We start from the raw sequence: 26887 nt of genomic DNA, 5'->3' as shown, positions 1-26887 counted from the left end.
TGGCAGAGAAAGCCTGGATGGGAGGCAGGCTGCTTCAGCAGATCACACCTGAAAGTGATCCTGCTTAGCCCTGCTTCAATAGAGTGTTTCACTGTAGTGGAAGTTTTATGGCAATTTTCCCAGTGAAGCTGAGGTAGAATATAAAGAGAAGTGATATGTTGTCTATTGGCTCGACAAAGCAGAATGAATATGTTTCTTCAGGATAATAATCAGGTATTAGGAGCTTTGCTTCTCCACATGTATGAACACATCCTTTGATTTATTAATTCAAAATGTATTTACTGTTTAAAATAGCTCAATTCTCTTTGTAGAGGGGGAAGACACTTTTCTCTTTTCTCCTTCCTGTTTGTAGTAGATTTTCACATTAAAAGGAGACTTTGCAGGGATATGCATTGCAGAAATGTTCACCAGGCACATTGCCCCATCAATCACTCTCCCAAACAGATGATATTCTTCCTTAAATCCTGCCGTGGTCCCATGGCTTTGTGGGGAGAAAAGTTCCACCCTGTGACAGGGGTGTTTTCCTCCCGTCCAAAACTGGAGGACAGGAGGACAGAGGGAGCCAACCCAGGCACTGGACTTACCCCAGACTGTGCTGGGCATGCCCTGACGGATGGACAGCCAGCATCCCAGCCCCCATCCCCACTTGCCATGGTCCGTGCCAGTGCACCCCTTTGCTGGGGGATGGGAGCTGTCAGGGACATTGCCCATCTCAGAAGGAGAGGCAAGAGGTGCTGGGACGTCACCTCACTCACCTCTCAATGGTGAAGGAGGCATAGGGGGGTCAATAAGGGGCTCCTCCTCAGGAGGTTTCCTGCTGACAAAACTGGAAATTCTCTCTGCGCCCCCCAGCTTGTCGGACCCTGCAGCAGCCTCCTATGCTACAACTTTCGGGGGTTATTTAAATATAGCCTTTCCTCCTTGGTGCACTCTCCAGCTCATACTGCAACACCACCCAACGTGACCACAAAAAGAGAGAAAAAAAGAGGGGACTCAGTTATAAACAGTTAATTTGAGGCTTTTCTATCTGAAATTAAAATGGTCACTATGAGTTACAAATTTGTTTCCAACTCACCACTCTCTTTAAAGCTTTGGCTCTTTCACCTTTTCTAATCAGTGTTTAATTATTAACAAAAGGGTAATTTTTGGATAACATGTCCTGTCTGCTGACTGCCTTCATGTATGTGGCCTGGCAACACTGATCTCCAGAGTGCTTTTCCATATCGTCTGCACATCCACCTGACCATCCTCTCAAAGCAAGAGCAGATACAGCATCTTTTGGATGCACTGTACTGAGCTCCTCTGCTGCACCTCCAGTGCTGGCTTGTCGAGTCCAGCAAGTTAATTTTCTGAAAGGCAGCAGCTGGCCCTGCTGAGCTGTTTCTGGAGTGCAGCTCATCCATGACTCATGTCTCCTGTAGCCCATCTTGCTGCATTTCTTTTCTGACAAGTCATTTCTGCCACTCTGGCCGTTGCCCTGCTCTCAGGTTTGCTAAGCCCACAGAATTGAGGCTTTCAGAAGTGAGTGGATAATCAGTGTCAGGGTCTGAATAAGAAACCTTTCATGGCATAGTAAAAGCTGACATCAATTTCAGGTAATCTATTCCCAGAATCTTCCATTGCTACTGATATCTTGATAGGGTTACAGGGGTGTTATGTGGCATATTTTTGAGGAAAATGCCTTGAGTTCTTCAGAGAACTGCTGTAATGCAGCTGGGAAAATGCTGAGCTGGTATCTGAGTGCAAGGGGTCTCAAAACCATGGACAGGGCTGCTTTATCACTTTAAAAGAAAGAGGTTGTGGGAGGGTAGGGTGGAGGAAAACTCCTGGCTATTAATAGAGAGCATGAGTAGGAGCTTTGTTTTGAATGGCCTCTTTAATTAGTGACATGCAATGCAGAGGAAGGCTCGTGATGCACTCTACCTGCTGACTTCCCAAGCACAGATCAGAGGGAGGCAGACAGATAAAAGATCATTGCCATGCAGGGGAGGTTTGAATAGGCCAAGATAAAATGCCCAAATTAAAAAATAACCAGGAGATCAATCAACCTTGATCTTCAGAGGTACTGTCTCTTAAGGTAGGCCAGTGGAGTCAGTGCCAGCTCAGACTCAGGAAATTTAAGTTACCTTCCCAGTCTTACCTGTCTGCTGTGAGTTTTCCTCATTACCTTTATTTCTCTCAGACTGTGTGGAGGATAAGTTCCCAGAGATAACAGCTGTCTCTTCTTACTCAGTGTTACAATGTCTGGTACAAAAGTGTCTCTGTCTCAGGAATCCTGCTCTTGTGCAGTGCTACAAGAAATACTATTGCTTTGTATGGTGGTTCTCCAGTAGCACAGTTAATTTGTGCTTGTGTTTTTAAAATTTCAAATAAATCAACTACAATCAGAAACAACAATGTAGGCAGTGTAAATCTAGGGAAAAGGTTCGTTCCTTAGCTCTGTAAGTCATGGCATGACGCCTGGACCCATGAACCCAACTGGATTTCAGTAGCACATTATGACAGTGGGACTATTTTGAAAAACATAATTCAGGTGCTTGTGGTCACTATTTGCACCCTGCTTTCAGTAATTACATGTGGGGTGGCAAATCCTCCTTCTAATGAAAGGGATACTCCACAGGTATGCATGTTATGATGCTTATAAGCAGTAACCAATCCTGCAGGAAAACTTTAGTATGCTGAGGCAGAGTTCCTTCTTTCACAGTAAAGTAGTTCCATGGGAATGCTGACTCACAGGCTCCCTGTATAATAGAGGTGGAGAAAAAGCAATTATGTATAATTTCAGTGTATTTCTTTTCCTCCTGCACTGCCATTTCACTTGTGGAATGGATCTGGCTGAAGAGTCAAGATCTGTCTGTATGGGAAGGCCTTGTAAAATTATACCTTGGGCTGGATTTGTAAAAGTCTGATGAGCAGATGCTAATAGTGCCCAATCAGCTTCAAATGAAGGGTAGTGTTTCACTGCTTGGCAAGCTAAATCTTAATGCACATAAACCTGTTGTAAATAGTTTGTGGAGTAGCTGCAGAGAACATTCACACAAAAGCTGTTAGATCTGCTGGCAGTGTTTGTGCAGACTTCCCCACTCTTTTCCAACTGAACTGTGTATTTAAGGTTTTCATCACATTCTCTCCCCTTTCTTCCCAACCTGGGGAATCTTGTTCCTCTTCTTGAAAGAAGAACATTTCAGCTCATCTGCAAGTACTTGCTCCTCTGCTGGTACTGCTTCATGACCAGTTGTCCAAAGCAGTGTGACTTTTAGCACCTGGCACTCTCAGCAGCAACATTTCACTTCACCAGTTGAGAAGTCACAGCCTGTCCAGCCAATGACTTCTCTCCCTTGGCCAGAGCCAAATACCAGTGCATTAAATGGTTTCATGTGCAAAAGGGAGCAGACATGGAAGATAGCTCTGAGAACAGCTTCACTACATGGCCTACCATCACATCTGATTACTCCTGTCAAAAACTTCAGCTATACTGTTGCTTTCCCGTCCCTCAGCTTGACAGCACAGCTAAACTATAACACCAACCAGAACTGATCAAGATACACTATTGTTTTTTCTCCTTAAGTCACAGGTCTGGATTAATAAAATCAATAGAATGGCTTGGGTTGAAAGGGACCCTACAGATCATCTAGTTCCAACACACTTGCCATGGGCAGGGGCATCTTTCCTTAGACCAGATAGCTCAGAGCCTTAAACAATCTGCCCTTGAACACCATCCACAACTGCTTAGGCCAACTTGTTCCAGTGCCTCAGCACCCTCAGAGTAAAGAACCTCTTCATACCATCTAATCTAAACCTGCCCTCTTTCAGTTTGAAGCCATTCCTTCTTGTCCTGTCACTACATGTCCTTGTAAAAAGCCTCTCTCCATCTGTCCTGTAGGTCATCTTCAGGTGCTGGAAGGCCTCAGATGGGTCACACCAAAGCCTTCTCTTCTCCAGGCTGAACAACCCAAATACTCTCAGCCTTTCCTCATAGGACAAGTGTTCCATCCCTCTAAACATCCTGGTGTGTCTCTTATAGATTCACTCCAACAGGTCCATGTCCTTCCTGTGCTGAGGACCCCAGAGCTGGACTCAATACTCCATGTGGGGGTGTCGCCAGAGTGGGACAGAGGGGCAGAGTGACCTCCCCTGACCTGCTGGCCACACTGCTTTGGTGCAGTAGTTGTCATAGCCCTAATGAGCTGAAGACATGAGGAAGGTAAAAAAGGACAGGTTGCTCAAAATGCCCCTTTGCCCACTTTGTTCATGGATCTGGAGAAAACACGACCTCTCCCTAAAACCCAGTTCTCTTCAGATCCTCATCTCCCACTTTGTGCCAGAACTTCAACGCTGTTGCTTGCACACTAAGGCTGGTTATTTTGTTAACTTAAAGGAGATGCACAAAGGACAAAACCCACAGGGCTTGGAGGGGTCATTGTGTGTCCATTATCGCAGGACTGCTGTCCACCTGCCTTTGTTATTCCATGATGGTGGAAAGCTGGGAATAGTGGATGCACAGGCCCCAGCCCATCTGACCCAACATGGCTGTCTGGATTTTAGCAGGCCAAAGCCAGCTAATCCCTGCTGGAAGTTAAACTTCTGTAAGACAGCAGGACTTGATGCACTGCCAGGTACCGCAGCAGTCAGTGGGGCACACAGGTAAGACCTCAGGAAAGGCCTCTCCTCGCTGCCCAACACACTGCCCATGCGGCTGGCAGGGCTGCCTTAAAATGCCTGTTCTCCCATCCCCTCCCAGCCCCACTCAGGACCTCACTTTATCTCATTAGATCTGAGTTTCAGTTTTCCCATTTCCCAACCCAAATGCCCACGAGACCCCAGGGAGCGGAGTTGCAGAGTTTGGCTGTGGCTGTGCTGCTGTGTCCCATGTACAGGGAGCAAAGCCAGCCTGGCCACGGGCAGCACCTGCAGCGCTGTTGACTTATGCCTGCAATCAGTGTTTGGAGTGTTTTGCAATATTTTTCAAGATGGCAAAACAAATGACCCTCTGTTTTAGAAAGGAGGTAGATGGTGAACTCCACTGCAGATACCTTATCTCTTGCAGTTATGGAGTGATCAGGACATGGTTGAGAAAAGAAGTCTGAAGTGGAGGAAGCTTGTCTCTGTATTTTTACACTTTCTCAGCTCTTTGGGTTGCACAGGTTCATGGCATTTTGCTCCAATCTTTTGCGGGGCCCTTGCCCAGAAATGTCTCGTTGCTCAGTGCCACATCTACACGTACATCCATGCTGGAACCTTGTTTCCCAGCTTTAGTGTGACACCACCATGGGATTTTTTTCCCCTGCTATCACGATTCACCTGCAGGTGTGACTCCAAGGGACGCGGCTTAGAGCTCAAATCCAGGGTAAGGCCAGTGAGTGAACTGGCTCCCAGCAAATCTCCCCAAAGCTTCATACTTGGAACCTAAATGCAAGATAGTGGCAAGTTTAATGGGGTACTTATCAGTCCTGTGACATGTAGATTCTTTTTAAATCACCTCCATCCTTAAAATGAAGGAACAGTAGAAGGTCACAATGTCTTTGCACTGCTTTCATTCTGCTCAGCTGCACGCAGGTTTCAACACCCTGTTAGTCTCTGGGCCACTGTAGACACCTGTGATGATCAGTGCAAGAACAAATCACCCTCAGCAGCGGTCACTCACCTTCTCCCTGATGGAGAAACATGCACAGGAGTCCTTTGCCACAGCCACAGGCACCCAGAAAACCCTGATGAGACCTCACCCCTTCGTATGTGTGGCATGAAAGGAATATAAACAGGAAGCAAAAGCCACAGGAAATTTGACAACTGAAGTTTCTCTGCTCATAGGGTTTGGGGTTTTTTCTAGTTCTATGACTATGTCTTATGTCAGTAAGGAATGTTTGCTTTCTCACTCTGTTTAGACCTTGGGTAAGAAGCATATCCAAGGTGTTATCCCTTTAGGTTATGGATTGCTTTTTGTTCTGCCTCCTGTAGTGTTACACCCTGGTAATACCAAGCTCTAAAGATTCACACCAGGGGATGCTGAAACCCAGCCACAGGAACACAGCTTCAGCCAGAACGTGTGAAGACTGTATCAATGGGAATATTGTATTGATTTAAATGGGTTTGTAGAGCTTGGCACCTGTGAATGTTGCTGCTGTCACTTGTGCATGCACTCAGTGTCAGTAATAAGACAGCCTTCAGTTGCAGGACTTGTTTCAGTCACTAGGACAAGGCTGATAATTACTATTTTGTTTTGAAGTAAGGGGGGAAAAGGTATGTGCTTTGTAGCTCTCTCAGAGCACTCTTTTTAATCCTTCACAACACCTCTTTTTCTGCTTCTCTCAGCAAAATCCTCCAATCTATGAATTTCATAGATGAGCTGTTTTACTCCCAAATACTTCCAACTTTCAGCAGTGAATGAGGAACACTCCATACTTTTCTCCTCCTTTTGTCCTGACCCACCTCTCCTCAGGGATTTCTTCATTCACAAACACAAACTCCATTCCCTCCTGTGTGCTGCTGATCCATGATCCTGTCAAACTGAAACCCAGGCTGTACTCAGGGGCAGGACAGAGTGAAAGCTGAAGCTTCCAGGTCAGTCAGTCCTGAATAATCACTGTGAGCTGGCAGGGAAGCAGCACAGGGAGACCTCAGCACCTTTCCAAAGGGGGAAGCAGCCTGTGATGGGCACCAGCAGAGCCCACCTTCCCTGCACACTTGCTGCAGAGGATCCTTGACCTGGTGTTTGCAGGGCACTCTCACAGCTCCAGCTCTTGCTCAAGAGCTCCACAGCTTGGCTGCTGCCTGTGCTTTGCTGGGCCTTCCCCAGGTGCCTTTCCCAGGGACACCTTCCTGGAGGTGGCTGTGCTGCTGCTTTTCCCAGCCCACCCTGGTCATTGCTCTATTCCTCTTGCATCTCGCTGCTGCTTCATTGCTCTTTTCCAAGCACAGCTTTTTGACACAGCTTGCTGGTCTGTTTGCAAGGCCTTTCCTGCACCCCATGCCCACCAAAGCCATCCTTTCCCCACTGCCCAGCAAGTGCTGCTCCACTTTCTTCCCAGCTGCCACTCCCATTTGGGTGATGCTCTAGAGCTGAATCCTGCAATTCTCCTGGCATCTCTCCAGTTACTCCTTAAAATTCCTCTATGCTAACTTAGCAAAACCCACAGCAGGTCTTTTTCTACACTGGCATGGCCTGGTAGAAAGAAGGCCATTTTCTTGCCTTCTTTTCTGCCCCACTGGTCCTGCCTGCTGTATCCTTTGCTTGTGAAGTCACAGAATCACAGAATCATTTAGGGTGGAACAGACTTTTAAGATAATCAAGACCAATTCTTGGCTGATTACCATATATTAACTGGATCACAGCGCTAAACACCATGTTCAATCTTATCTCGAACATCTCCAGGGATGATGACTCCAAAGCTGAGGAGTTTGAGCTGGATGATTCTAAAGTTTGAGGCTGCAAAGTCTGGGCCTTTCCAGGGAGCTTTCCTGGAGCTTTCCTCAACTCTCTGAAAAAGCACAGGTCTGGCAGCCCTGCTGCTCAAACTCATGGCTGACAGAATCAGCTGCTCCTGGGTACATTTTGTGCCCACCTCACAGGGCTGGGCAGGACTCTCAGCTAGAGCAGGTGCCTCAAGCTGCTGGTCACTCACAGCTTGCACTTCTCCTTCCCTGCCTCCTTTGCCCTCTCTTTCTGCCAAGCTCCGTGAAATGCTTCCACCTGAACTCAATTAGCCCTGATGGTTTACCTGGAGGTTTTTACTTCCAATATTTAGGGCATTCCCTTACTTTTGGGTTATGCTGGTTTAGTCTTTTTTATTGCAGGTCATTGTTGTGTTTTAACTCTGAGGTAAGCCTGGCCCATGCCTGGCCTGGGGTCCCTCATAGTGACTGTCCTCCCTTCTTAATTTTCTCTTCTCCCTGGCTTGTTCCCCCTTGTCCCTCACCCTCAGTTTTGTAAGGCAGGCTGCTTCCCCTTTCCCCTCTCCCTGGGACCATTTTTTGAGTATTTTTTAGCACTTCTCTTTTTCAGACTTGCTGTGCAGCCATAGATGACAGAGATTCAGCATCTTTAGCAGACACTGGAGTAACCCTCTGCTTCCAGCTGCCTGTGCTGCCTGTGTGGCAGCACATTTTAGTCTCAACAACAACTGCACAAACTATTTATAATCAGCTCTCTGATTACATTCCTGAGGTCAACATCCAAGTTAAAAGACTCAGTGTAGCTGCAAAGTCTCTTTCCTCCCAGAGGTTTCCAGAGCTGCTGGTCAGCAGTTCAAGGCTGCAGTCAGAGGTGCCACCTTCTGACCTCCTGATCAGGTCTCCCACCTCACTGCTGCCCTCCTTGCTTCCCCTGCCCTCCCCTGCCTCTCACAGTGGTGCCTTTGGGAAAAGCTGATCAAACATGCCTGTGTTGGCATGGCCCAGTGGGTAAAGCCTGCATCCCATATTCCTCCAGCCTCTGTCCTGAGGGGACACAGCCTTGCAGCACCCAGCTGGTGACACAGATTCCATTGCTTGCCCTGCTGTTGTCCCTCCCTGCTGCTCAGGCTGTTGCTCTGCCATCACCACAGAGCCAGGTCACTGGGAGCAGCCAGGGCACCTCTTGTTTTTGAGCTGCTTTCAGTATGACCCAAACCCCCAGTATTCTTTTGTGACTCACTGGTCAGTGCCAGCCTTTGGGCTTCCCTACAGAAACTTGGGGTGCTGTGGACACCAAGCCCTGTGCACCACTGGCCCTTAGAGGTGGTCTAAAGGAAGCCCCACTAGAGCAGGATGCTATCCAGGGAGGCTTACACATCACATGCAGGCATAAAATACAGGCACTAGTGAAAGGGGTGGAAGAATCTGGTTTTCATTTTGCCTTTGGATGTGGGTTGGTCGCCCTGGTGGAGGAAAGGCTCTGGAATGACCTTACTACAGCCATTTAATACCTAAGGGGTTCTAAAAAAGCTGAAGAGGGACTTTTTACAAGGGCATGTATTGATAGGACACAGGAAAATGGCTTCAAATGGAAAGAAGATAAATTTAGAACAGATAATAGGAAGAAATTCCCAACTGCCCAGAGACGTTGTGGATGTGCCATCCCTGGAAGTGTTCAAGGCCAGGTTGGATGGGGCTTTGAGCAATGCAGTGTGGTGGAAGCTGCCCAGGCCTGTGGCAGGGGGTGTTGAAGCTAGACAGTCCCTAAGGTCCCCTCCAAGCCCAAACATTCTGTCAGTCTGTGCTTTCACCCAGCAGCATTTCAGCAAGCAGGAGCTACCAAACATAGAGCTGAGCTCCTGCTGTGCTGCTGGAGACTCAGTAAAGCTGGATTTGTCTTCTGATGCTTCTCTCATCTTCCATAGATCTCAGGGGACAATTTTATCACAAGAGTGCATGCATTCTTGTATAGAACACATCCTGGGAAAGAAAAGGTTAACCAAGAATTATAGACTCTTGGCCTTAAAGGTCAAGCCTGAAGAGCAGTGAGATCAAAGCCCACTTGGGGTTTTTTATTGGCTTCCTGAGGTCTTAATAACAGGCAGGCTGAATGAAGAAAGCAACACCTGTGGGGTCACCAGTTGCAATGGGACCACATGGCAGGTGGGGAAGCCACAGTCTCCTGAGTGCATGCCCAGGCTCAGGATCTCCTGCAGCCACAGCTTCCCCATCACCTAAAGGCCATCCCTCATCCAGAAAGCTCATAGACCCAGCTGAGGTGAGGTAGGAGTGTTCTGGGCACTGGGAGCCAGCTGAGGATGAGGAGGCAAAGAGGAGTGAATAGACTCAGCAGGAAAAGCACTCAATGCAGAGAAGGTTACTCCTGCCTTCAACCAGCTGCTTGCATTGCATCATGCAGGAGAGGTGTGGACTGTGCATTTGAGGAAGTGGCTTGTAGCTGAATGGAATAAAAGGGAACACAAAGTGTTCTTGTGTTCAGTATCAGAAATAGAAAGAGGAAATGCTTGCGTCTGTTGAGAAGGATTTTGCAAATTTAAATCACCCTGTTAGTGTTTACTATTAATCATTTTTTTATGCAGATGTTGGTAAATTGCACAGTGATGGCTCTTTCCACTACTCTTTGTAATGTCTTGTGGTTAAATAAATAGAACCAACAATTTTTAATGGTCATGGAGTACTGTGGTTGGTACATCTTTGCATCAGATACTCCCAAACCACTCAGACAATATTACTACTGCTTTATGCCTGCTCTGGAAAACCTGTTACTGCTCATCCTTCAGAGGTCATGAGACAGACTTGCAAGGTACCTTTCTGTGTACCATTTGAAACCAGGAGGACATATTAGATCATCCAGGTTGGTCTTCTAACACCCCATCCTATGGAATTTCATCAGGTAAGTCCCTGTAAAGCTCACCATGTTCAACCAGGGAGAAATATTCTGGTCTCGTGCTCAGAAGCAAAGGTAGAGCATCATTGCCAGTCCTTTGACAGTGGGGGCAGCACTGGTGAGTTATTTAACCTGATGTCAAATCTTGCCTGCAAACATTAAGCAAAATCACTTTTGGAAAATGACTGCTCTGCATCTTGTTTTCTGTTGAGACCCTTTAATTACACAACCATCTTCATGACAGAACATCTTGGTCCCTAGGAAGAAAAGAACATTGCTTCATTTGTGAGGAGAAGACAAGTCCTAAGTTTTTGGTTTGTGATTATCCAGGAAAATCTGAACTTCAGAATTTGTTTCAGAGACATAAAATTAAAATTAAGAGCTTACAAGGTTTTGTCCTCTCTGTTTCCACTAATTGTCATGATGGAAGCAAAGCAAGCTATTGCGCCAGTCTTGTTTGAAGATCATCACCACAGATACAGCAGAAACCTGTTTTGGGGGTGTGCTGTGGATTTTTGAATTAAATGTTACAGGACTATCAGTGGTACGACAGGGATCTGCAAGGGGACATGCTCCATAGTTGGAAGCATTCTCTGTGTAGGTCTAGGACAGCAAAGACAACCCTTTTTGCCCCAAAATCAGCCAATTCTTGTTTACTCTGACATGCAAAAAGACAGTGTGGCTTTCTTGGGAAACAGCAATACAATGTTCTCCTATACTTCGGGATGCAAGTCCCAGGATGTAATAAACACTCCAGCTGACAGCAACCAACCAGTGACAGCTGTGAAAGCATTGCTTCATTCAGCAGGCTTTGGATTTCATTTTGCATGACTCATTGATGTGGGCTCTGGAGATTATTGTGCTATCTGCAGTGACACCCGGTGGTGATGAAGCAGTAGTTTGTTTACCTCTGGTCCCGGTCCCTCAGAAAGGCAGAGTTCTGTGACTGTTCTGCTGTCTGCAATCAAGAGCAGGAGGAAATACACAGCTGAAAGGTTGTTTTTCCTGGTAATGAGTACCATTCTTTACAGAATATGAGGTCACAAGTCTTAACTTAGCTGTTATTATTCATACTGCTAATATTTCTAATCACTAGATGTGATTTCATATGCATACTGCCTGGGTTTAGCAAAAACTAACTGATATGCATGTGATTGTATTGTAATCCAGTGAATGTATAGTAATACAATTTAAAATTCAAGGAGAAACCACAGAAACTTCCAAGAGCAATGCAACAAGCACAGAAGGAGACCCAGTACATGTTAAGAACCATATCATCATAGAAGCAAAGAGTGATTTGTGTTGGAAGGGACCTTTAAAGGCCACCCTGTCCACCCTCCTGCAGCAAGCAGGGATACCTTCCACTAGACCAGGTCGCTCAGATCCTGTCCAACCCGACCTTCAGCATTTCCAGGGATGGGCATTAACTGGGCAACCTGTTCCTGTGCTTCACCACCCTCATCATAAAATAACTTCTTCCTCAAATTTAATTTGAATCTACCCTCTTTTAGTTTAAAACCACAATCCCTTGTCCTGTTCCAACAGGCCCTGCTAAAAACTGCCCCTAGCCCCCTTCAGATACTGACATGCTGCTCTAAGGGCTCCCTGGAGCCATCTCTTCCCTAGACTGAGCAGCCCCAAATTTGTATTTTAAGTAAGTTCCATGAGTTTTCTTATGGAGCAGAGTACTAAAAGTGTGGATTTTGTTCTCAAGGAAAGACTGTTTCCATGGGGCTTACCAGCATTAGTGTCTGACTCGCCTTCTTTTCTTTTAACAAACTCATCTTTGAAATGGGTACTCTCAGGGACTGTTAGAGGAAGAAGGCAGACTGACTGCATTCAAAATAAGGATTTGCTTAGCCAGCAGGGAGTATTTGACCTGCTGTACACCAGGCAGCATGAGTTGCCTCCCCAGTTTCAGCCAGGGTATTTGCTTTCTTCCTCCTTCCGTTGCTTAACATTAAAAGTGGTTATTCAGAAAAGAAATTGGTGCTGGTCTTATTGATTTGGTTTTTTGTTTGTTTTATTTTACTAGAAAACAGTGTAAGTTCTTAGATATCTCGTATGCCATCTTTTTTAACCTCTTAACTAATTTTTGAAAAGTTTGTGGCTCTGTTGGCTTTTCAAGTCAGCAAAATATTGTCAGAATTCTTAAAAGCCTTCTGGACATGATTTAACTGGACTTTATAATCCAGATAGTCACAGACCTTCAGGCGGAAACAGTTGTTTACTTTCCAGCTGAGCTTGGAAACTGCAGCCATGGCTGGCATGAAAGGGCTCCCTCGTGGAAGTGAACTGCTCCCACCTGGGTGGTACATTCACTTTCATGGAAAGTGCTTTCACCCAGCCTTTCACCTGACTTGGCTTGGCAAGGAGGTGGTGAGCTACTGAGCTCATGGATAACTAGGAAAAGGTGATCTAGAAAGAAGGTTGAATTTGGGTAGGAGGCAGTGAGATGAATTATTACAAATAAGGTGTTTAGGAAAGACATGAGAAAAATAGGAGACAAGTAAGATGTGAGAAAAAATGATGTTATCACCTCTCCCTCTGCCTTCTCCAACAGGCTCTGTCTCTACAAGCAAGTCCTACAGACTGGAACACCATCCCTCAGAAGTAGCTAGGTGCCTCCTTAGCACTGTGAAGGAATCTATTGTCTTGGAGTGAAACGTGGCTCTTGTCCTGAAAGGACTTGATGGGAATACCTCATTTCCCAAGCCCTACCTCTGCTAAATGATTGGTGCTTAGAGTATAGAAATTAATCAGAAAATAAACTCCCCTGCTTTCCAAGTAGTCCTCAGAGAAGCTGGATGGGGCTAATCAAATTTCTGATTATAACCAATTCAGCACTGTGAGTCTGGCTGTGTTCAGCAAGATGTCAGATGTACAATGTGGGCTATGCTCTAAGTCTGGGCTCATTCATGACCACACATTAACAAATAGTGCAGTTCACTGGAGCAACAGGCAATCTAACAGATTCTTGTTGGATTGTCAGTGATAAATTCACTAGACCTACATGATCTGAGAGCACAGCACTATGCACAAGTGTTTCCAGGCATGCTCTGGTATAGGTGGAAATCTCACTGGAGATGTCCCTGCTTTAGGGAGGAGACAGGAGCAAGCCCATCACCTTGTCTGCATGGTAGTCACATTCCCATCCTCTGTCACAGAAGATTTCAAATACTTTCTGGAGAAGTGAAAGTGAGACTGTAGTCAAGTATTCTGTTACTGTCATCATGAACACTGGGGTGGCCCAGCCACTTTTATACATAAAAGAAGGATTTGGAGAGAGTTACAGAGAGAGAAACCACAGAGACTCTGGGTCATGCCCAGGGTAGAACATGCAGTGTCACTCTCTCTTCCATGTGGCCAGCTGCAGAGCTAAGGTGAGATCAATGAGAAGCCCTGCCCCCCATCGCCAGACCAGCATGCCCACTGTAATCCCTCCAGCACCAAATCTCATGGCATACTCAGGAAATCCCCTTACCACATATGCCTCAGTGTGTCTCATGGCTGCAGGCCTCATTCCTCCAACTGGATACTCATTGTAGCCAAGCCTAGGTTTTGCTTGGCTCTGTTTTAAGGACTATTGGAAAAGCTGTACAGTAATTTTCCTTTAAAGGACCAAGACAAATTCAGACCAGAACTTATTAAATCTAAGGGAAGAGCAAACTGTGACAGGAGTTTTTCACAGCAAAATAACTAATAACTCAAGGAACATCCCTCTGCCCCATTACTCTGAAGCAGATTAAGAGAAGTCTTGTCAGTTATTTACAACATAAAACCTTGCAAATGCTTGTTGTAATTCATAACCTATGAGAAGAAGAGGCCTATTTAATTTTGCAACAGGAGCATGGGCAAGAATCTGCCCAGAAGTGAAATTTCAAGGAGTTAAAATAGACCTACCCTCTCTCACAGAACATTTCTATGAGAGAGAGAATTGCTCCTATCCAGCAGGCAGTCATCAAGGAACTCATCTACAGTGTTTAAAATTGCCTCCTCTGCATCCCTTTTGAACCTGGATTTCCCATGTCTCAAGTCACTACTCTACCACCTGGCTGTACAATGGCATACAATGCTTTCAAGGGGATTCTTTTCAATTTCAGGTGGTAAGGCTGATGGGGGAGAAAAAAGACAATAGTAATTTGAGGAAAGGAAAGAATTAAAGTTAAAATTAATCTGCAAAAGCTATCAATCCTAAACAAATAACACACATAGAAAAGCATGATACAATCCAGGAAACAGTATTTAATTAAAAAAAAACACGTACAAAATGCCTCTTGAAGTGGACATCAATTTTCCAGCATTGTTTTTGCTACAGAATTTTAAAAGGGTTTCAAGTCTTGTTTCGCAAGCACCAATAATAAGTCCATATTCTGTCTTCCACTGATCTTAAAAAGACTGCCACAAGTTGAAATAACAGCAAAAATGTTTTGCAATTTTGTAAAAGTCTGTCTCACAAAATTCAGAGTCAAGAGATATAAACTTACTGTTTGTTAACACATGGAATTACCATTATGAAGTGAAATTTCTCCAGTACCACAAATCTAGGTTTTCACACAGATTACATGTGACATACACAGAGCCAACCCATTCTTATTTAAGGCTAAATAGAGGAAAGCAGACTGCCCAGAATGCAGACTTCCTTTTGCATTAGTTCTTATAGCCCCAAAGATGCCCCAACAGCTCACCCTTAGGGAGCTGTAGAAAAAGACATTTTGGAAGACTGGTCCCTTGGGCACTCAGCTTCAAGGTCAGAATACAAAATTTATTTTGAAACAGCTTCCATGCTGATATAATTGTTTTATCTAATATTCCATACACAAAGTTAGTAAATTATCACAAATTATCAGGAAAAACTGACTGTACTTCTAGACATGCTTCGTAATTGTATGCAAAAATATGAAATGGCTGTTTTCCACAGTTTACGCCCAAAAGTGTAAAAATAGTTTAGGTTATAAACTAACCTAAACTTTAAGAACTTGAGTTAAGAAGAAATGTGTGATGACATTACCATATTACCAGCAATGACATTCTGAATCTTCTTGGTAAGATTTGAAACCAAACTATTTACAAGAGCTGTTTATTTTCTGTGCCCCTTCGGCAAAGTGAAATGTAGCACCAAAGCGCTCCAATAAACAATCTGATCTTTCTTCAGTCTCCCTTTCCTCATTTTCTGCAATACTCAGAGCACTACTTTCAAATCTGCTTCAGCTACTTAATGCAAGCTAAAGAGCTTTGCATTTCTACACAGCCATACATACTATGTTTTATCTCTAACAACAGACATATATCTAACTTTGAGACACTTCGTTGTGCCACAAACAGTAGTGAACAGTTATTCAGATTTAAAAGTGGTATTTTGTACTAATATTGCATATAAAATGCAGATAAATAGCATGAACTGAAAAATTATTTTAGGAAGGGAAATAAAATTCTTTGGTGAGCATAGAGACAATACATGGAATCTGTTTCTTTGCATTAAAATCCTGTTGAGTTGAGCAGGACTCGTACTCTGCCACTTTGCGATTGACACGAGTTAAAATCTGCATGAGTTCAAGTTTCCCTGCATGTTTCTTCAGCATTTCACACAGTGACTGAATAAACCACGAGCCTTGAACTGCATTCCTCCAGGAGTAATAGCCTGTGGAAGAGAGCAATGTCAAAGAGATGAGAGGGAGCAGCCTTTGATACAGGACAGGTCAGCAATTAGGAGAACAATGCACTGTTTCCAATGGCAACCAATATTTTAAATAACTTAAAACCACCAACCAACACCATTTAGATTTTATAATCTCCACAAATTCCAACTGAATTTTTTTCTAATCCTGTCATCTTTTATAATCTAAGAAAACCTTAAGTAGGAAGAAAATCAAAAGTCAGGAAAGTTATCTTCTGCTGCAGCAATCTTAGACATTAATCACTTACTACTTTTCATGGGGTACACAAATACAAAGAGGTGACAGTACAGATGGAAAATGGGTTTCAGTGTCATTAATTTCACAAATATGTGCAGAATTAAAGACTGAACCTACCTCTGCTAAGTGGAAATAGGACATATGAAGGGCTCTGCCACTACCAATTTTGCTTAAGGATGCAATACAAATACAGTCAATAGACAAGTAATATGCTGCTACTTATCATCCACTTCTGCACATCTGATTATTTTGTTCTCTGAGAATAATATCTTTTCCTCTTGCTGTAAATTATTTGCACAACTCCCATTAACTGAATTTCCAGCAGACGAACATTTGAGGGTTTGCTAGTGAGAAGGATATATTCAGAGTTTGGTAAGGGTTTTGTAGGAACTGAGAATAGTAACTACTTCAACAAGAAATCAAGTCAAACTAAAAAAGTGATGGAGGGAAGTAAATATTTATTTCCATGAAGGACTGTATTTGGTCTGGCTGAGGAGGAAGAGTTTGTTTTCCCACAGCAGCCCTCACAGTGCTGTGCTCTGCACTGGCAGCTGGAAATGTGCTGATAAGACCTCAGTGCCTTGGGCTGTTATCAGCACATTGGGAGCAGCACTGCCTCCCCAACATTCCCCCACCAAGGGGCTGGGACTGGGCAAGAGCCTGTGAGGGGACACAATGGGACAGCTGACCCAAAGTGACCAAAGGACATTGCACACAAATGAATTCACCCACTGGCTGGGTGCCACTCCAAGCTGTAATTTACAGCATGAGTACAGGCTGACATGGATACAGTGCCTCACCTGGAGCTGTAGAGTAGGCATACAGGAAGTCTGCCTCTACAGGTATTTTCTGACACATTGATTCTTCTGATCCACTGTCTGTCTCAATACCAGCATCTAATTCTGTCCCTCTACAAGCCTATTTGGTAGAAAGAAGAATGGAAAAAAATGTTAAAATAGAAAAGTAAAATAATGTTAACATAGAAAAGTAAAGGCAGTGATCATTATAAAAACAATGATATTTTGCGTTTTAAAAATTATATCATGATTAAAAAACTGCAAAAATAACAATTTATCTGTCACACTTCCATTAGACAGACTCAGAAGATAACTACTAACATTTATTTAAATCAACTACACAATTTGAGTATTCATTCAAAAGTGTACTCAGAAACTCATTAAAATATTACCTAATATTTTATTTAATACATAGAATTAACACAGTGCCAGCTGTTATAAATACAGCCTATCTAACAGGGAAAATCGTGCCACTTTAGATCTGAAGAGAATCATACTCTGAAAGTAATTACATTCAAATCTATTTTAGAAAAGATTAACTTTTTGCACTAATAATTAGTGGGAAATGGTATTTTTTTAAACTATCTGGCTGATTTGATCAGCATTGTTCAGCTGTACATCACCTGAATGAAAAAGAGCTTGGGTTTTCCTGCTAAGCTTCTGCACCTGTCACCTCTGAAAAGGCTTGTTAGTGCTTTCAGTTCAAGAGGCCCATCTGTACCATAGATCAATCCTTCGTCGCCATGGCTCAGCAAGACACAAACAAAACTGCTTCGCTCGCTGTGATCCTCTTCAGAAACTTGAAAGAAAAAAGAAAAATATCTTAACTTCCTGTACTCTGTAAAAATTTGGAGCATTTGATCCTTCCTAGGTCACACAAGTTTTTAAGAACTAATTAGCATGTTTAGAAACCTCCAAAGAGTTTTCACTTCTGAACACAAGAAGCCTGCCTACTTTACTTCAGAGGTTGGGCAAGCAAATCCCAAATAAAGGGCCAACCCTCCCCACTGCAAGACATGGCCACAGAGCTAGGCCAGGAATAGTCAGGAGACAAAAAGGGTATTCCCACAGTGTCTCCAAGCTGGAATGATACAGCTCATTCATGCAATAATGGTCAGCCTTGTGATCTGGGATTGGGCTGATGGAATACCCTGGGTTTTGGGAAAGAAAGGAGAAGTCCTTCCTCTCTTTCCAACTGGGGATGCTTCAACCACTTGGATTACATGGGAACTAAATGTAGCATGACCATGGCTGCTGCTGCTCCTGCAGGTTCTAGCAGTACACTTCTCTCTCACTTTTTACCTCTGCTGAGGTCTAGAGAGATTTCTGAATCCTCTTAATTTTGTACTTACAGTTATTTAAGCTTGATATCAAGTGTTTGTAGTTTTATACTTTTTTTTATCTCATGGTATACAAATAGCACAGAATCTATATTCTCCAATGTCTTTTGTTGCCCGACATTGTGGGAAATGTACTTGAGGACCAAGACGACTTTTTCAAATTTATGAAAAGATACAAACAAGGTTAAAAGAAAGGATCCAAAAGAAATTATGAGTGGTAACTCAAAAAGATGCAAGAGTTTCTAGATGAAAAATAAAAACAGTCCCTAAATCTGAAGTCTTACTGTTTCGTGCTTAACAAAACACTAAATTTCTGCTCTGGAAGAAATTAATTGTTTCAACTTTACTCAAGCGATGTACACTCAGGCATTTCTACAATTATGGACAATCACTGCATTCAGAAGAGTCACATTTTCAGCTACTTTCAACAGACCAGCTACAACAATACTAATGAATTAACCATGTCTGGGAACATTTTCTGGCATAAATATTACCTGGCACTAAAGACCTACATCTATGTTAGCAAACACTTTCATTAAAAAAACAAACAAACAAGAAAACCCCAAACAAAACCAAACACAAAACCCAAGACCAGGATCACTGCAGGCTAACTGCTGTTGGGAATAATCACTGGAACACTTTCAGTGTTTCAGTATGACCTGGAACAGTGTGGGAGAGCACCAGTGGGCATGAGGCCCAGCCATGGCAGAGAACCTTGCACCAGTTAACTGGAATGGCCTGTGTCCCAGGGCACTGATACCTCCAGCACCATTTAATGTATGACTCTAGATGCAGCCAAGTCCAAAGCAAGCAGGACTGACACGGCAGTATAAAGCTCTCACTTGAAAGAAGGGTGTTTTGTTTCACAAGGTAAACAAAATGTGTGTTTATCCAAAAGAAAATTCAGTCTACACACCTGCAGTTCTGGTCCCTCAATCAGAACCCCTCTTTGGGCCACACCATTAAGCATTAAGCACAGAACCCCTCCACCCAATCTAGCAGCTTTCTTTACAACTCACAGAGCTTCAGTGATCCCAGGGTCAGAATATAAATCAGTCTGCATTTAAGTTTCAGCCTTTTTTCCATCCTTCTTTAGAAGATGAGAAAGGATACGGACACAACAGTCATGGCACAAAAGATGGAGAGACAGCTAAGATGAATAAACATAGAAACTATGATGTACATGTTATCCTTAGCAATAAATCACCAGAAGGTGTGAAAAAGCCAGAAAGAAGAGATGTGAGGGCAAGAGATGTATTTGGAAACAGTAGTTGACTTAATGCACACACACAACATATAATAACTTACTCTTTTTCAATAGTTTAAAAATGTTCCCACATGAAAGATCATTGTTGATCTTTACTTTATATTTCAAATTCATAAAAACTTCTCTGACACTTGCAGCATCTGCATCTGTACCTGAACGGGATGACATCCCTGTACACAAGAGAAATGTGTTATTTTTTCTTATTATATAGATGGAATGGCCTGATTGAGCCAAATTATTTTTCTTGTTTATAGCTGTATCAGTCTGAAATATTCCATTATTCCAGATTCACTCTAGCAGAGACAGCATTGCACTGTTACATGGGCATATCATCTCCCACCCTCTGTACCTATTGTAGATTTATCTGCATCTTATTTTTATATCTACTTCCCTATTTAAGGACATAAGAATTTCATTTACAAAAGGTAAGAGAGACTTGTACTGCAGATCAGTTTTCCTCCTCATTACTGCTACACCTTAATGTGTTCCCTCTATGCATATTTGGGAGAATGGACTGAAATTAATACACCCATGACTTAATTTTAGAGTGCAATCAAAACTGGTCTGCATATTTAATTTTGAAGAGTAACACACGGCACAAATTTATCTAAATTAAGGAAAAAAGTAAAAAAAACTTGTGAGTGGTACTGGTATGTGGCAGGAAGTTCTTATTGTTTATTATTACACATTCCCCCATCTCTGGATAATCCATTTTGTAACTGTAGTCTGTCAGAATTCCAGAGTCCATAGACTTGCTAGCAGGTAGGCTCTTTCTGTATAGAAACCAGACAAAATGTAGGTGTTAATTTCTGATCTCTCTTTTCAAAGTAATGACAACAATAGGCTATTTTAGCAACCTAAATGGAACTGGTGAGGTTGCATTTGTAGCAACCTTCTGTGGAACTTGCAACAAGCTTGAAATTAAAAGAATCAAGGAAGAACTGTGTTTAAAATTGTAATGCCTCTGTGCAGGAGAATATGAAAACTATGAAAACTTAGTTTAAGGATGCCAATTACTGTATCAACAAGAAATCAGTTGGGCATTTTTACTATCATCTTTTGAAATCTATGTATCTGGAGGAAAGGTCAGCTCTGAGAAAGCAAATCTGTTCTGAATTCTAAACAGAAGTTATTATCATTGAATTTCCACATTCAAAACACAAAGACGTGGCAGATGCGTGCTCCTTTCTGCTTAAGCAATGGCTGCCAGCGTGATGGCTACACCTCGATGAAGCTGACTTTGGGAGACAGCTAACACAATGGCTAAGAGCCATAAGTCTTCTTCAACATCTAGGGGCTAGCTGAGCATGCACCATCCCAAAACATGGCTCATTTGCAAGTTTGACTGTAAGTCACCTGTCCTCCTCCACACACAGCAGGCTGCACACCAGGATCTCCCTGGAGCAGAGATGCCTCTCTCAGTTACTCCTCGAGGCTGAGACACCCTTGCCACAACAGCCTCTTGGTAAGTAATTGCTAGCATGCTAAACTTTAAAATCTTAGCTCAGTGATACCAAGGATTGATTGTGCATATATAATCCCTTAGACATAAGTTGCTGAGCAGACTTCAACTGAAGACTTCAACCAAAAGTACCTCACTTACCCTTTAAAACCTGGAATAGATTTTGCATCTGCCTGATCTTCCCCCAGATGTGGTCCATCTCCCATTTCTGTCATTACTGCTTTCAATTATCAGCTTGAAAATGCAAGAAAATAGAAGTATTATGACAGTTCACAGAATAACTTTAGCCTAGGATATTAGTAGGCAAAAAAAGAAAAAAAAAAGCTTTCTGAGTAATCTCTACACATTTTATATTTGAAAGAAGAACATTATTGCCTTCTAAAAGAGCTCTGGGAAAAAGTCTGCAGATCCCTATGACCAAATCTTTCAAAAAATCTACAAAAAGCAAGGTAAGAGAGAAACAAATCAAAAACAATCTTTAAAACATTGTAATGTCCCCAGATGCATTAGAAATTAAGAACCAAAAATCAAGCAATACAAGTTATTAGATATGTGCAAAGATTAACACAGATTAGAAATTAGGTCATAGTAGTTTGAGAAATGAGTAATTTCTCTGCATTCCATTTCAAATGAAACATCACTGCATCCCTTTCTAACTGGTGTATGTGAAGGCAAGTGCAATGGTGGTAAAAGAAAACCACAACAATATAACTTAAATCATTTGATGGAATGACCCCTATGCTGTGGGCTATTTACTTTTATGAGAATACAGGCCAATAAATTATAATGGATACCAAATCAGAAATCAATTTAAAAGCATTAAACCTCCTCCAGGGTTACTTTGTGTATACTCATGGAACATACTACCAAAAGTTACCTTAAACTCAAGTGCCAAAAAACAATTATGCATCAAATTTAAACCACCAGATAGGACAGAGTAATAATTGCTTAGTAGTGCTAAGACCTTAAGAAGGTCAAACAAGGCATTACAAGGCAAGAATTTAAAAAAACTTACTTCAGCAGATATATTTATGGTGAATAAGAAGGTATGAATAACCAGACCAAGTAGCAAGATTTGCTGGTCAGATATGACGAAGATTCTTATTTAAGGCTTAAGTTCTTTGGGGCAAACTATATTTGCCATCTTACATAATGATATTATTATTATATTAAGTCTCAACTTTGTATCTGTACTCTTCTTAGTACAAGACAAACACCCCTTTTTGTGGCAACAATTACTGATGCACCAGAAGCAGTAACTTGGTTAGGTATAATCTGCATTCTTAACCTGTTTCTAGGAAGACATTTACTTACATTTTTAGTGGCTTCAAAAGATCTTCTGCGTTGCTCAGATTATTATTTCAGAACACTGATGTAATTAAGTCTTCTTCTTCACCAAATTGTTCCAGACTTGACAACTGTATTATGTAATGCAAGAAACAGAAAATTTCCTGAAAATCAAATGACCAAAGTACAAAATAAGCTTAGTGTTTTAGAAATATAATGTCTAAAATACATTTTATCATTATATTTTAGATATTTACTTTAAATGCAGTATCATAGGGTAGGAACTAAATCTACAATGCTGAACTAGACTGCCTAGCCTCTTGATCTGGATTCATCCGTCCTAACTTCAAAGTCTAACTCATTATAAGTACCCTGTGGGAAGAAAAAGGCAAGAAACTCCAAAAGGCAATTCAAATATTTATGACCTGTGGCATGACAGAGATCCAACCCTATGCCCTAGAGAGCAGGGAACATCAGCACTGCCAGCAAAGTCTAGTCTAGAGTGACAACTGGTGTGTGCACCCAGCTCTAACTGAAGGGCAGAGCTTCTGATCCTCAGCAATTGAAAAGAACACCTCTCATTGACAAGGATGCTTCAAAGTTCTGCTCCAGCACAGCCCAGCCTCAGGAGTTTCTATGACTTTTTCAACCATCCCTACTACAATATCCTTTGGTTTGGGTCTCAGCTTTCCTGAGCTCTCAGCCTGAGCAGAATTGGTAGGAAAACACCCAAGCAGACTGACCCACCATTCTGATGCCACTCATACTCTTCCTTGTCCTGGAGAAGAACCAGGTGCACGAGCACAGCCCACACCCTTCAGTGTGGCTGGGATTAATAAGAGATAGGGAAATTATTAACTTCCTTCATCTGTCCTTTGGCTAACAACAGCAATAAACAGCCAAACCAAATGAAAAAGCACAGCATCATGTGCCAACTCTATCATCAAAACCAGCTAGCAGGTGCACAGACAGCAGTGCAGCCATGTCAGCACAGAAATCAACCTCTGCTCAACCCCAGGTGCTGACTCCAGCTGCCTGGCACTGTGAAGTTCTGCAGTGCCAGGGCTGCCAGTCCATGAAGGAGAGAGGGTGAACTAGTAAATATGTGCCTCCACAAGCTGTGGCTAGCTCCTGTTTATCAGATGAGCCACACAGCAAGAGCTCCTTAAAGAAAGACTCAGCCAAAGCACAGGGAAGGCCAACACACTCTGGCCAACAGATGAGCCCTTGGAATCTGGAGGGAGGCTGAGTGGTTATTGGGCTCTCCTGCATTCACATCAACCAAACTGCTGAACAGCAGCAGCCTTAGCTAAGCAAACTGCAGACCCTGACAGCACTGAATGCTTCTCACAACATAAATGCTAAGGCAGGATGCAAACACTAAGAGAGATATTCAACATTTAAGTGACCTTAAAATAAGACTTACGTCTTTGACACTTTAGGGACCTTAAATTTTAAAGCTCTCAAACTGCTGTCCTTGATCCAGCACCAAAGAAACAAAGAAATTGGAAGCAGCTAGCAAAACCTACAATTCCAACAAACTATATTAGTTTCTTTTTGAAAAATTTAAAACACAACTTGCAATACTGTATCATAAAAATATTTCTTACTAAGGCCTCTGGGAGCTTAGTTCACAGCCTACACTTTCAATTGTTCAGTGAAGTGTTAGAGCTTCCAGCACCCTGCTTCATCACAACTGCAGCTTGTCTGAGAGACTTTACAGAAGCTATAGGGATTGTCCAGAAAAACTGGCTGCAACACGTTGAGTATTTGAAATGCACATGGCTTATCTTCAGAACAGAATCTGTAACTCCCTTTTAATATCCACCAATTCCTGAGCACCCTCAGGCACCAGGTCACCTGCACTCTTTGAAGAACAGAAGACACCCACAAAGAGCTTTCTCTTTTGTTGCTCGGCACTCAAATGTGTGTTTGAGCCAGCAGGGTGTTCTGTGCTCTAAAGCACCGGTCAGGGTAACAGCAATGCTCTCCGGAGGATGGTGCTGATGCTGACAGGCCACTAAGAATTGCCTCATCTTGCTTTAGCTAATGCAGTGATGCCATGCACCTCCCTGTGGAGGATGATCTCATCCTGGTGGGGGGAAGAAATCACGGCAGTCCTTTAAAAATTTATTACAGATTTTTATTCTGCTCTTTGATATTATTTGCTCTGAAAGCTTAGGTAAAATGAGGTTTCAACTGTAAGGAAATGCAGAAAAAGAAGTTCTTGAAAAGAACAGCAGCATTTTTACAATCTAGCAAAATATATTCTGCAGATTTTAAGAAGCTTATTTTATAATATTGTATCTGAAAAAAATACAATTAAAAAAAACCCCATGAGACAGAGACAGCAAATATAAAGGTGATGCTACAATGATCTTTACATATACTAAATAGGAAGAAATAAAGTAGCTCTAAAAGGTCCAAAGCTATGCTCTGCAAGCTACCAAAAATGACCAATGTCTCTCTGTACAGCAATAACAGCAAAAATATCTTCCCCGACATAAATGCAGTTGTTCTAATGCTTTTCTTTTGATAAGAGAAAACAATAAATAAAAAACAATAAATAAAACAACTCTTTATTCCATTCCAGCCTAGGTTTACTTATTCTGCCTGGACCTAAGGAAAATAAATTCATATCATCATGTGTCCCCACTGCCATAAGAACCACCAGGTTTCTTTTTAAAGTAACAGTTATTTGAAATGAGACTCAATTCTCATCAACAGAAATGAATGGTATAATGCTAAAAATAATACCAAAGCTTCTGAGACGGGAGAAAGCAAATAACTAAACTGTCTTTAGTTACCAACTGGATCCTGAAATATGGAGACAACACATATTTAGTATCTATCTGCTGCTACAAAGCAATGAGTACAGCACTATTAAAACACATGTTCAAAACAGACATCAGCAATGTAAAACATCTCCCTAAAGATAGGAAAAGGGCAGTTTTCTACATCACATGACTGCAAAAGAAAATGTCAAGCATTCAAAGAAGTATTTTTTTTACATGAATGCATACAAGACATATGATACTAATGTGGACATGCACATTAAAAATTTTTCCCTCTATAATGTATAATGCTAAACAACAATTATCTGACTAATAACAGAAGGAAAATATAGATACAGACTACATGAAAAAACGAAAAACATTTGAAATATACCATTACATTTTCTGTGTGACACTATCCCCCTACTAAATACTGCTACCCCAGACGGAAGCAGGCTGAGAGCGCTCTTCCCATTGCTTCTGGTCTGGATGCAGCTGCTGGAAAGCCCTGATACTGGGCCAGCATTCTGATCTTCCAAAACCCAGCATGAAGCTGTAACATCAGCTGAATTACTCTGAGTGTAGCTGGGACCCCTGAGTTATTAATTCACCTGCAGCTATTAGTCACATCACCACCGCTATAAGCAACAGCCACATCGTGTTCCTTAACACAGTGTGCTAGTTCTAAACCTACCACTTGGCAAGCAGATACCTGAAAGAAGAACTGTGAGTTACAGGGTAAAGGACTACAGATGGCCAGCCCTATCCTCCAGCCCAGAGGGAACAGACAGAACACAGTTCACCTCGGGCAGAGCCTTTTCCATGCTATCAAAAGTCGGCCACGGTGCCTGCCAGGGCCCCAAGCACGCTTTCCGTCAGGGCAGACGGAGTTTAACACGCTTTGTTCTGGAAGACCCAAATACAGCTCCCGACCCCGTGTTTCCGGTCAACGGGGCCACCAGAGAGCAGCTCGGAATTACAGCGCCTTGCTTTGCTTTTCCTTCTTTCTGCCCTCTGTTTCAACCCCTTCTCCACAGAGACAGGCTGAAAGGGCACAAGCCAGCTACCGTAAGCGTCTGCAAAGCTAACACCTGAGCCATGGCTCTGCCCCCGGGCAGGGGAAGCGGCGGGCGCTGGGCTGGCACCGGGCCACTCTCTCCTGCCTGGCCCGCCGGCAAGGCCGGGGCTCACCCTCATCCGCCCCCGCCACCGACCGACCGACGGATCGCCGGGCCTGCGGGAGCCCTGCGGGCAGCCGGGGGAGCGGCGCTCTCAGCCAGGCCCGCCCCGGGCGAGACGCTGCTCCCCTCAGCCGACCTGCTCCGGGAGAGACGCGGGCGGCCACGCGGACCTGGAGAGCCACAGCCTGGCCCACCCCCCCCGCCCCGCTTTGTTCGGCCCCACCGCCGCCGCGCCCGCATCCCGGCCCCGGCCCGCACCCCGGCATCGCCGCCACCCACCAGCTTCGCCGCCTGCTCGCTGTACTCCGACCGCGTTTTCCCGAGCCTGGCTTAGCTGAGCGCTGCTCGGCGCGGAAAAGCCCCGCCGCCGCCGCCGCCCGGCCCGCCCGGTGCTCCCTGGCCCCGCCCCGCGCAGGGCGGGCAGCCCGCTCCATGGCGGCGGGCCGCGGGCGGCGGCGGTGAGTCCGTGCCGGCGGGAGCGGCGCGCGTGAGGCGGGCCCGGCCTCTGGGCACTCCCGGCGCTGAGAGAGGCGTGCGAGGCCCGGCTGAGGAGGCACGGGGTGGCTG

The 26887-nt window shown here is 43.6% G+C and overlaps 1 protein-coding gene across 1 annotated transcript; it reads right to left on the bottom strand.

The window, feature by feature from the left end:
• Positions 1 to 14549: 14549 nt before the first annotated feature.
• On the bottom strand, positions 14550 to 26683 carry CASP3 (caspase 3). The gene is made up of 8 exons (XM_054295652.1): positions 26600 to 26683; positions 22393 to 22529; positions 21220 to 21312; positions 20265 to 20389; positions 19658 to 19786; positions 17633 to 17808; positions 17013 to 17130; positions 14550 to 15938 (listed from the first exon to the last, which is right to left on the bottom strand). Exons 3-8 carry the CDS (start codon positions 21291 to 21293, stop codon positions 15712 to 15714), a joined length of 849 nt encoding a protein of 282 aa, XP_054151627.1. The 5' UTR covers positions 21294 to 21312; positions 22393 to 22529; positions 26600 to 26683; the 3' UTR covers positions 14550 to 15711.
• Between the last annotated feature and the right edge of the window lie 204 nt (positions 26684 to 26887).

This window comes from Melozone crissalis, unplaced genomic scaffold (genome assembly GCF_028551555.1).
Source record: "Melozone crissalis strain CALT ecotype California unplaced genomic scaffold, PUWL_Pcris_2 ptg000006l_1, whole genome shotgun sequence".
In the NCBI taxonomy this organism is placed as follows: Eukaryota; Metazoa; Chordata; class Aves; order Passeriformes; family Passerellidae; genus Melozone; species Melozone crissalis.
The sequence above is the reverse complement of the archived record's forward strand: the minus strand, read 5'-3'. Positions and strand labels throughout refer to the sequence as shown.